Source organism: Vulpes lagopus, chromosome 1 (assembly GCF_018345385.1).
Source record: "Vulpes lagopus strain Blue_001 chromosome 1, ASM1834538v1, whole genome shotgun sequence".
In the NCBI taxonomy this organism is placed as follows: domain Eukaryota; kingdom Metazoa; phylum Chordata; class Mammalia; order Carnivora; family Canidae; genus Vulpes; species Vulpes lagopus.
Genome location: NC_054824.1, coordinates 171890392 through 171902655, shown reverse-complemented (window position 1 = coordinate 171902655; position 12264 = coordinate 171890392). Strand labels below are relative to the sequence as shown.

Below are 12264 nucleotides of genomic sequence, written 5' to 3'. Positions count from 1 at the left end.
GCATGGAGCCTGCTTCTCCCTCTGCCTGTGTCTCTGCCTCTCTCTCTCTCTCATAAAAAAATATAAATAACTATCATAAATAAATAAATAAATAAATAAATAAATAAATAAATAAATACTGAAATGGATTTGTCTTAGTAATTGCCAGCAGTCAGGTAGTTCCTTTTCAAATACCCTTTCCCTGATTTTACAAATGAAAGCTTTATCTTTTGCTAAGTCTGATTTTTGTTACAATGCTTTACTTCTGGAACCCCCCCCCCCACACACACACACAAAGAAATAGTCTGAAATACTCAAGTTGTTGGTATAGATGCTGAGAAACTAAGTTTAACAGGGTAACCAGTTCTTTTGAAATCAAATTGCGTTCATTGTTTATTTTCAGTGAATTGAAGGAAGATTTAATTGACAGCTGATATATGTTAAAACTAATTTCTTACAACAGATTTCTGAGCATTTTTGGAAGACACTTGGAAGGAGTTCAGAGAATTGACATTACTACAACAGACTTTCATTCTGATCGGTTTACTTATGTGAAAGGGTTTCTCAGCACTTAACATCTTAAGATGAAAAATAGTGATATCAGTACTTCTTAATTGTCTGATTCTACAATATTTGTCATATTGTACCAGATGTGATATTCACCATTCCAACAATAATGTAACATTCATCAATGGACACATGAACTGACTGGGAGAAAAAGTTCTATCTATTTAAATTTTAAAATTAAATTAATTTTCAAAGTCCTAATAGGATTTTACTTTTTATGTTTAATATTAAAGTTTATTACATATTTATGTTGTGTTGATGTACTGTACTCAGTAATTGAAATGATAGCCCAATCCAGAAGAAATTTTAATATTTAGAGTTTTATGGTTAGGAAAGTGTTAGTATTTAAATTTTAATTTATATACATTTAATGGCTAGGAAGTGTGATAGGATCATCAATAAATGACATTCAAATCTAAAGATATATTAGCATAAATTCTGTAATATAAGTAGAGTGGAAATACAAATTCAAGAAAACAAAATGGAAAAAAACACCAAAATGATAATAAAATTTCCAACTGTTAGCGAAGAGCTTGTGTTTATGTTCAATAATGAATGATGGTAGTTACCATATTGCTATGGCATTTGCATTCTATTAGCCACATTTAAAACAATGTCATTTTATTTTAAAATACAAATAATTACAATGCGCCAGAGATTACATTTAAACTATTTAAATGTGAACAAAATCTTTTGTCATAAAAAAATATATGTAGGAGAATTTTCCAAAATTCATTTGGAGGTTACAAGGGTAAAAAACATTTGAAAACACTGATTTATATTTGCTTTACTACTGAGTTATGCTCATGTTAGAATTATTTATCACTATTTCATTTATGGTGTTTTTTTGCCTAGCAGACATTAGGTAAAATAATCATTGGAATGATAAACAGTTTTGATTGTTATCAGAGCTAGTGCTAGTGAGATTAATTTCATCTCAGTTATATGTCACTATGTGAATTAAAAGAATTTTTTGTTGTTCTGCCACGAGTTTAAAAGCACATTTAGTTAAACTTGATATGAAACCTCAAGATAGGTCAGAAAATTTTGTTTAAGACCACTTTAGCCTAGTTGGATTTTGCAGAAATTAGCAGCTTTAATTATGGAATAGGAAATTTGGAGCTGCGGGGGGAGTTGGAGGGTCCCTTACTCAAGCGAATACAGGTAACTGACAATAGAACCGTATCCAATCTGTCACTAAAACCTGTTGATTTTACCTCCAGACTGTCTCTTGAGTTTTCTCCACTTATCTCTCTCTCTATCCCTCACCCTAGGTATGGCTGTCATGATCTCTCATTTGATATCTACTGTACTACATCTGAGTAGTCTCCCCACATCTCTTCATTTACAAAAGCATATATATATTTGATCACAATTATTCTTCTGCTTAAAATCGTTCAAAAATGTAACCTTGGTCATAGGAAAAAGATTAGTCCTTTATTCTGCAAAGCTGTCAGTGATCAGACCCCTGCTTGCCTGTTTGGCCTTTACCTGCCACCTTTGTCCCCCTTCCTCCCTGGATTCCAGTCACACAGACCTCTTCAGTTTCTCAAATACACATGCCCATTTCTACAGCATCTATATGCTGTTCTTGCATATATATGCTTAGAGCACTTATGCTCTGTCTAAATGCCTTCTTAAACTTCAGATTTCATCTTAGATAACACTTAAAATCCCACATCTCCCTTCCCCCCAAGTCCTTGCAGACTAGATATATCCCACTGCGATTTTTTCTCATCTTTATATTTTTTTCAAAATCCATATTACATTTTATATATTTGTGTGATGATTTAATTAAAGTCTGTTTCCTCGGGTAGAGTATAATCTCTGAGGGTCGAGTTTACATGTATTTCGCTTATCATTGTATCTCTAGTGTCTGCCCCATTGCCTGGTACATAGAAGGGACTTAATACTTGTTGAATGAATGACTCCCAGTTAGTTCTATTTCTACTACACCAATGATTTTAGAGTAACATTTTTATTTTTGAAATCTTAGCCATATGCTTTATATAATTCACCCATCTGTTGATGAAGTAGCATTTGAGAAAAAATAGAATTTCAAGTTATTTATTCCTAATTTGTAAGTCACACTTAAAAAAACACCTTTTTTCTTAAAAACGTAAAATCAGTAGTGCTAAATATTCTTCCTTATTTTTGATGGAAGCCGGTCACATGTTAATTTTTATTCATCAGCTCTTTCATTTATGAGTAGTTTTTGAGAAGCTAAGAAGTCATAGAAACAATTGGATATGGAATATAAAAATGCAAAAGAGATGGTGGTAATATTAAAATTAGTGCCTTTCAAACAATGTTCCACAGAATAATGTTCTTGGAAATTTTACTAGATACTCTCCACCTTTTCCATCCTTTCCCTGCCATTCGCCCTCTACTCCAAAGGAAGATTGTATTTTTATAAATAACTTTGGGAAGCATAATATAGTATATCTCCTTCTCATAGAATAATAACAATGTATATTAGCATAGTAAAGCTTCTTTTGCCTTTAAGCAATTTTTCAGCGTTGGCACTGTTGACATTTTGGACTATTAGGTAATATTTTATTGAGAGGGAGGGGTGAGACAGGATGATGTCCCTGACCTTGTAGGATGTATAGCAACATCCTTGTCCTCTATCCATTCAATGCCAGTAACACCCTTTCTGTTATGACAACCAAAAATTTCTCCAGACGTTGTCAAATAATTCCTGGGAGGCAAAATCCATCCCCAGTTGAGAACTCTAGTTGTTGTTGTTGTTGTTGTTGTTTAAGATTACTTATTTATTAGAGAGAAGAGACAGAGCACCTGCATAAGCAAGGCAGAGAAGGGTAGACAAGCAGACACCCAGCTGAGCAAGGAGCCTGCCAAAGGGTGGATCCCAGGACCCTGAGATCATGACCTGAGCTGAAGTCAGACACTTAACCAACTGAGCCACCTAGGTGCCCTGAGAACTGCTACCTTAAAGAGATCAGCTGACCTCTGTTTACACTATTTCCCAAGCTTATTTGAATTCCTCGGATTTCTCCTTCTCATTCTTCTCTTCATTTACATACCTGATGTCCTGAAAAATGCTATTTTAAATGATCGCATAGTGAAAGTAAACTAATTCTACTTTTAGATTCCTGCTTAAAACCCTTTAATATTTTTCATTGCACTTAGAATAAAACTTAGACTCTTTAACATGGTCTTTGCCTACCGCCCTAATCTTACCTCCTATCAATCACTACCTTCTATTAACTTCCATTGTAACTTGCCTTTCAGGTCCTCAAGCACCCAATTCCTTTCCTAATACGTTATTCCCACTCTTAGGAATCATATTGCCCCTGTTGTTTGTCATCCTTTAAGTTCAGGTTTCTGATTAAACTCCATCTCCTATGAAGTCTTTTCTGATCATCTCTTACCCTGCCAAAAGGATAGCTGTCCATACTAGTACCTACCTTCTGTCCCATACACTGTTGTCTTACCAACATTTTTCAGTTTGTAATTCTTTTGTTTTATTGTGTGAGTTTCTTTCTGTCTCAATCACTGGAATGCAAACTCTGTAGGAGCCACATCTATCTTGTTTGTCTGTCTATCTATCTATCTATCTATCTATCTATCTATCTATCTATCATCTATCCCCATCATTTAGCACAGAGCCTAACATCTAATAGGCACAATAATTATTTGTTGAATAAATAAATGAATATGTTTTAGTTTATCATTATGTTTCTGTTATAGGATTAACCTTGGAGCTAAAATATATTTTATTGAGATATAATTCAGATACTATAAAATTTACCACTTAAAGGTATATGCTTTAGTGGCTTCTTATACATTCACAAATTTCTATAACTGTCCCCACTACCTAATTCCAGAACATTTTCATCACTCCCCATTCCCCCCCTCTCTGACCCTGCCAACTACTAATCTACTTTTTGCCTCTGTGAATTTGTTCTGGACAATTCACATAAATGGAATATGTGGTTTTTAGTGCCTGGCTTCTTTCCCTTTACATAATGTTTTCAACATTTATCCATGCTATGGCATGTAATAGTACTTCATCCATTCTTTTGGCTGAATAACATTCCATTATATTGATAGGCCATATTTTGTTTATCCATTCATTAGTTGATAGACACTTAGATTGTTTTCACTTTTCAACTGTTAAAAATAATGCTGCTATAGACATTTGTCTATAAGTTTTTGTGTAAACATGTTTTTACTTCTCTTGGGTATATACCTAGAAGTGGAATTGCTAGATCGTATGGTAACTCTATATTTAATTTTTTGAAGAACTACCAAACTGTTTTCCAACATGCTTGCTCTATTTTTACATTCTTACCAGCATTGTATGAGGTCCCAGTTTCTTCTCATTATGTCAACATTTGTTATTGTCTGTCTGTCTCTTTTTAAGTCATAACCATCCTAGTGGATATGAAGTAGAATTGTGGTTTTGACTTGCATTTCCCTAATGATTGGTGATCCTTTGCCCATTTTTTAATTGGATGATTTGTCTTTTTATTGTTGAATCCTAAGGGTTCTTTATATATTCTGGATACTAGACCTTATCTGATATATGGTTTGTAAATGTTTTTCTCCCATTCTATGGTAGTTCTTTTACTTTCTTCATAGTGCTCTTTTAAAAACAAATTTTTAAATTTTGATGAAGTCCAATATATCAACTTTTCTTTCATCTCTTCTGCTTTTTGTGTCATATCTAAGAAACCATTGCCTCAGCTACAGTCCGGAAGATTTATGCCTCTTTTGAGAGTTTCATAGTTTTAACTTTTGCATTTAGGTCTTTGATCTATTTAGAATCATGGATGGTATGAGGTTGGGTACAATTAAATCCTTTGTGCATGAATATCCAGTTGTTGAAATTTCATTTTTTAAAACTTTATTAATACATCATAATGATTAAAAAATGATTAACATTGTTTTAACACGTGCCATTAAAAAAAAAAGTATGAAGCACATACTGTCTCTCAGACATTATGTTAGGCATAGGATCTAAAAAGATTTAAAAAATCCCTGTTCTTCAATATCTTAAAGATCTAGAAATAAAGAACATTGAAAATTGTAATAAAAAGTTGAGTGGAACATATGAGATATGTGAAAAAATTAATAATGGTTTTAAGAAATTGGTTTTTGAGAGAATGCATGTGAAAATTAGATGACACTTTTGGTATAAAAATAAAAATATTCCTGGGGCAGTTGGGTGGCTCAGTTGGTTGAGTGTCCACCTCTTGGTCATACCAGGTCATGATCTCAGGGTGGTGAGATTGAGCCCCACATAGGCTCCTCACTCAGCAGAGAGTCTGCTTGAGTTTCTCTCCCTCTTCCCCTTCTGTTGCATGAGGTTGCATGCTCTCTCTTCTCTCTCAAATAAATAAATAAATCTTTTTTAAAAATTAAAATATTCCTGACAATTGCTATAAAAATCACTTGGTGGTGGTTGCTATGCAATAGGAATGTTTTACCTTGAATAGTACTTTTAGAGTCATTTTCTATTAACTAACTAATTTGCAGGGTGGATGAGAAAGAAATTTTCTGTCATCTATAAATTTGAGATGAAATTTTGACCATAATAGAAGTGACAAAGAAATCTCCCCATCATATTCTCTCTCTCTCTTTAGTATAACTGACTGAATTAATATTTATTTAGCTCACAGTGAAAGATTCTCTACAGCAAGGTTCTCTGAGTCATTCTTCACTAATTCTGGACTTTTTTCCCCCTTTGTCTGCTTTTTTTTTTTTTTTTCCTGTTGATGCTAATCTTGTAATTTTTGATATATCTTGTTATATGTTTGCTACCTTTTTAAAAAGTAGACTTAGTCTTTTGAGACTAATTATTGAATTCAGAACATGTTAAATTCATTGTATTAGTGTACATGGGCTTCCATTGCAGAATACCATAGATGTGTGGCTTAATCAATAGAACCTTTTGTTCTCACAAATCCTCAGGACTGAAATGCAAGGTCAGGTGCCTGCTTTCCATAAGGCCTCTCTTCCTTCTTTGCAGAGGGTCTTCTGGATGTTTTTCACATGCCTTTTCTCAGTGTCCACTGAGGCTATCTCTGATGTCTTTTCCTCTTTGGACACCAGTCCTATTGGAATAAGGCCCAATCCTTATGACCCCATTTAATCTTAATTACCTCCTCAAAGGCCCTGTCACATTGGGGATTAGGGATTCAACATACAAATTTTGGGAGGTAGTGGCTGCACAGTTAAGTAACACATAGTAGACACTTTAATATTCATTATTTTATAAAATATAGTGAGTATCTATAAAACTTAAATTGTTACTGGAGAGGGGAAAAAACCCTCTTTTTATCTAGGTTCTCTTCACCTGTATTTTCTTACCTCTAAAACAAGGAAAATTGGCTAGTTGGTTTCTGAACACTAAAATTCTGTTTCTCCAATTTAGAGTTATTGATTTCTAACATTATCCAGCAGATAGGTTATAGTTATAGGAAGCAGTCCTTATATAGGTTATAGTTATAGGAAGCATTCCTATATATATATTATAGAGATTGATGTTTTGTAAAATCAGCATTCTCCCAACTTCTCATAACAGAGTGAAAGGCTTAATCATCCTGAATACCTCTAAATTCTTAGTTAAGGGCAGCCCGGCTGGCTCAGCGGTTTAGTGCTGCCGTCAGCTCAGGGCATGATCCTGGAGACCCGGGATCAAGTCCCACACGGGCTCCCTGCATGGAGTCTGCTTCTCCCTCTGCCTGTGTCTCTGCCTCTTCTCTCTCTCTCATGAATAAATAAATAAAATCTTTTAAAAATATAATAATAATAATAATAATAATAATAATAATAATAATAAATTCTTAGTTAAGTCTTTTCAACTAGCTATGCTGGTTAGGTTTTACTATGTATAATTTAAAAAAAAATTTTTTTTTAAATTTTTTATTTATTTATGATAGTCACAGAGAGAGAGAGAGAGGCAGAGACACAGGCAGAGGGAGAAGCAGGCTCCATGCACCAGGAGCCTGATGTGGGATTCGATCCCGGGTCTCCAGGATCGCGCCCTGGGCCAAAGGCAGGCGCCAAACCACTGCGCCACCCAGGGATCCCTACTATGTATAATTTAAAGATTTGGATGTAATATGTTTCTTTTCTTCTTCCAGTTAATAATACTCTTTGCACAACGCAATTTGTTTATCATTTGTGAATACATTTCATCGTAATGGATTCAAGCAATACAGTAAATATAGATAGCAAAATGAGAGACTCCCTCTCATACCTACTCTTTCAAATGAGATAACCACAACTAACAGTTTGGCATGCATCCTTCCAATCTTCTCTCTGAATGTACATATGAATATTGTTTTATGCACATATCTTTTCATAAATGAGGTCATGCTGTATATATGCTGTTATTTAAATTTTTCATCAGTAGTGTGTCTTGGGATTTTCATACATACTGGGATGTATGTGTTTTTTTTTTTTAAATGGCTGCAGAGTGTTATATGATGTTACTATAATTTGATTAACTGTTCCCCTTTTGTTGGACGTTACTTTGTTTTCTTTATCGCTATTAAAAACAGTGTTTCATGAACATCCTTGCATACACATCTTTTTGTGCCAAGATTCCTTTAGAGTATATTTCTTACATGTGGGATTAAACACGCTGAATGTTTTGATGGCTACTCTCTGATTGCCTTCCTAAATGGCTTTACACATTTACATTCCCACCAATAGGGAGTGAGAGTTCATTTACCTTTAGCATTGCTGAAATAATATTTTAAAGTTTATTTCAGTCTGATGGTTTAAAAATTATATTTCATTATTTTAAAGTCACATATAACTGATACCCGGGATATTGAGCATTTTTCTTTGTTCATTAGCCATTTGTATTTTTCTATGAATTGCTCTAATTTATCTAAAAATTTCATTTTTCTTATGAAACATCTTTTAAATATATTGATTTGTAAGACATTTGGAAGTCTATTTTGCATGTAAATCCTTAATTTAAATGTTGCAGTTATGTTTTCCCTGTCTATTGCTTGTCTTTTAAGTTTGCTTATGGTATTTTGTGGAGTGGAGATTTTTCATTTTGTGAGATGTTGGTCATTCCCTTTATGGCCTATTTTGTGTAATGTTTAGGAAAACTTTCCTCATTGGAGTTATTTATTTTTCTTGTGTTTTATGACATTGTTTCTTTAACTCCATTTGGAGTTTATTTAAATGAATAGCTCAACCCTATTTTTTATATGGTCCATTCTTTTCTCACTGATTTGAAGCACCCTTTATCTTAATCTTAAATCCCTGTGTACATGTTTCCCCCAAAGTAGACTGTTCCTATGAAACCTTTTGTAAGCCAAAATGATACGAAGGGGACCTCTGGGTGGCTCAGCAGTTTGGTGCCTGCCTTTGGCCTGGGGTATGGTCCTGGATGGAGTCCCAGCATCGAGTTACACATTGGGCTCCTGTGTGGAGACTGCTTCTCCCTCTGCCTGTGTCTCTGCCTCTCTCTCTCTGTGTCTCTCATGAATAAATAAATAAAATCTTAAAAAAAAATGATATGAAGATGCAGTTAACATTAATTTATGTTGAAACATTAATTTATTGTTCCCAGAACCAAAAAATATCCTATCTTAGGCTTTTCTGATACCTTAGGACATACTTTGGTAACAGATGCACAAAATAAATCGAGATAAAGCATAGATGTGCTCACAGACACAGTCCAAATCTCTGGCGACTTGGTGTTGAGATGCTAAGTGCAATTCCCAGGGAAGGAGCTTGGGGGTGCCACCCATACTGCCAGGGTGCTTGATGCCTTTGTAATGCCTTGCTGCAAAACAAATGCTGGAAACTATTTTTTGGGTGAGAGGGTAAAAGCAAAAATCCTCTACAGATTTCTTTTTAGTTAGCAAAAAAACAAAACAAAACAAAAAAACCAAAAAACCTCATGTCTTTTGTAAAAGCAAAGTGGTGTAACTTGAACTTTCAAAAAAGGAGGGTACCTGTATATGCAGATCTATTTTTATGTATTGTTCTTTCCTCTTTTCTTTTGCTATTACTTTTTAGTATTGCTGTAACCTTACTCTACCCTCTTCTGATTTGTGACTATTAAGTTATATGTGAACCAGAAATCTACATAAGAGACTACTAATATTTTAGATAAAACAATCTTTAATCTAGGAAATGAAGGATTCATATGTGATTGATTAATAGGTAGAATATTCATGCTTTAATACATGAAACTTATGTGTTTTAGTTTATTAGAGGCTTACTTAAATTTTTTTGTATTCTAGGCTCAATAATCCTTTTTTTTTTAAAGTAAATCCCACGCTTTTATTTATTTTTATTTTTTTATATATATTTTTATTTATTTATTCATAGAGACACAGAGAGAGAGAGAGAGAGAGAGAGAGAGAGAGAGAGAGAGGCAGAGACACAGGCAGAGGGAGAAGCAGGCTCCATGCAGGGAACCCGATGTGGGATTCAATCCCCCGTCTCCAGGATCACACCCTGGGCTGCAGGCGGCGCTAAACCGCTGCGCCACCAGGGCTGCCCTCAGTAATCTTTTAAATAGTTGATGTTGGTGAATATGCAACCTGTGTGTAAATATTAATATGTTAAAATTATTTTTAAAAGAAGCTATATTTAAATTGCTTTGGTGAACAACTTTGTTCTTTTTATAAGGAAACAAAGTAAATACGGCTAAGCCTTTATTTTGCTTTTGGGGTTTTTTTCCCCCTAACAATCCAATAAAGTAAAAATTTTAAAAATGGGTAATAAAGTAGAATGAGATACTACTTTTATTTTAAATCAGCTATAGCTAAATGCTATTATAAGAGCAGCATCTGTTACCATGGGTCATCTCTAACTCAAGGTCACCTTAAAAGAAAGCTTTGACTTGCTTTTTGCTTTGAAAAAATAATTCTCCGTGACCTTGGGCAGCTATAGCCTTTATTATACCTAAAGTATGGAGCTTACATGAAGAACTTAAAGTGGCCACCCTTTCTTTACTTAAAATCAATACAATCCTTTGTTATCTGTTAAGTTCTAAAACATAAGAAGTATAGAAGTAGATATATAAGTATTTCAAGGTTTTGTGTAGTGTAGTTTTTATTTTTTTTAAATTTGTGTTACTCAAAATAAGTGAATAGATTTGACATGCTTTTTAGAACTTCATTTTAAGCTTTTGTTTTTCCTTAAACTATCTCTGGTACAAAGAATTAGTATGTATATGTTTGTACTGCATATTACTCAGGGAAATACTGTTTCTCTTCCTTCTGGACAGATGATTTGTTTAAGAGTTTTTGGGATTGCTCTAAGATGGGGGGAACATAAAAGGACCTATATTTTTCTACGCATTTGAAGCTTAGATTGCCCCAGAGATCCAGAAATAGGATAGTTCTAAATTATGATTACTATCTGGAGTCTAGGCAGATCTCACTTGGACAAGAAACATACCCATTTAGGTTTGGGGGTTCCTGAGGCTACAGATATCTATACTTACAGTATTCAGTAAATTGACAGCTACATAACAGAACTCACAAAATGGATCAAGCCTCCAGAGACCTATATTGATTCGTCTACACTGTGTTTTTAAAATATCTAGATTTTATGACTTCTGAAAATTGGAAGATCTGACAACTTTAACCCCCTGTCACCACAGGGCAGCAACTAACTAGATGTACATCTGCTCTCACTTGCCAGAATCCATACTACTTATCCCGAAGGTGTCATTTGCTGTTTATCACCATACTTGTACAATATTCCATTTGGTCAACTCACTTATCTTCCTACCCAGCAACTGTAGTCTTAGAATATGTAATTTAGGATAGCCCTGGTAGCTCAGTGGTTTAGCGCCACCTTCAGCCCAGGGTGTGATCCTGGAGACCCAGGATCAAGTCCCACATCGGGCTCCCTGCATGGAGCCTGCTTCTCTCTCTGCTTTTTCTACTGTGCCTTTCTCTGTGTGTGACTCTTGTGAATAAATAAAATCAAGAATATGTAATTTATAACCATCAGTCTATAATTTTTTCCTGTATTTGGTGCAGCTAAGTGAAAATGAGTAGAAAGCAATATAATATAGTAGAAACAATCAACTCACTTTTTCCTGTAACATATTATATATTCATGTCTTCATTTTCTGTTTATTTATTCCCTGAAATATTTACTCTTGCTAAATCCTACTCATTTCAACTCCCAACACTTTAAGTCTTTCTTGATCACCTTTATCGACAGTAGTGTCTTCCTCTCCTGAAGTTTTAGAACACTTTTTTTTTTACCACTATAAGTTTATTATAATAGAGACTTAGTGAGTCTTATTCAGTTAAAAAATAACTGTGTTCCTATTAAGAGGCCTTTCAGTACTCTTTTCTTAATATGGTTCACAGTTCATTGTTGTCATTTTGAAGACTAAGAAAGTAGTACCTTTAGATTTTATTTCCTTAGTTTTCTTTATTAGCCATTGGATATTAAATTAAAATTTTTCCTTGCCTTCAGTTACAGATGAAGACACAGTAAAGAGGTATTTTGCCAAGTTTGAAGAAAAATTCTTCCAAACCTGTGAAAAGGAACTTGCCAAAATCAACACATTTTATTCAGGTGAGTAGTTTTTTGGTACAATATACAGGAGACAATTTCTGCTGCTAAGGAAAGAGCAACACTGCCATGTTTAACTTTTTGATCATCATTTTTAAACTAGGGCTTGTTTTTCTCCTGTACTGCACTTAGAGATATTTTCTTTAGCCAGGGGTAGTAATACATCTAGCA

General features: G+C 34.1%; 1 protein-coding gene across 1 annotated transcript in view; it reads left to right on the top strand.

Moving 5' to 3' along the window:
- The window catches only part of XPR1 (xenotropic and polytropic retrovirus receptor 1), a 224596-nt gene that overhangs the window by 125774 nt on the left and 86558 nt on the right, over positions 1-12264 (top strand). Inside the window, exon 3 of the mRNA XM_041756166.1 lies at positions 11995-12096. Coding sequence (XP_041612100.1) covers positions 11995-12096 — 102 coding nt within the window. The remainder of the gene's footprint in view (positions 1-11994; positions 12097-12264) is intronic.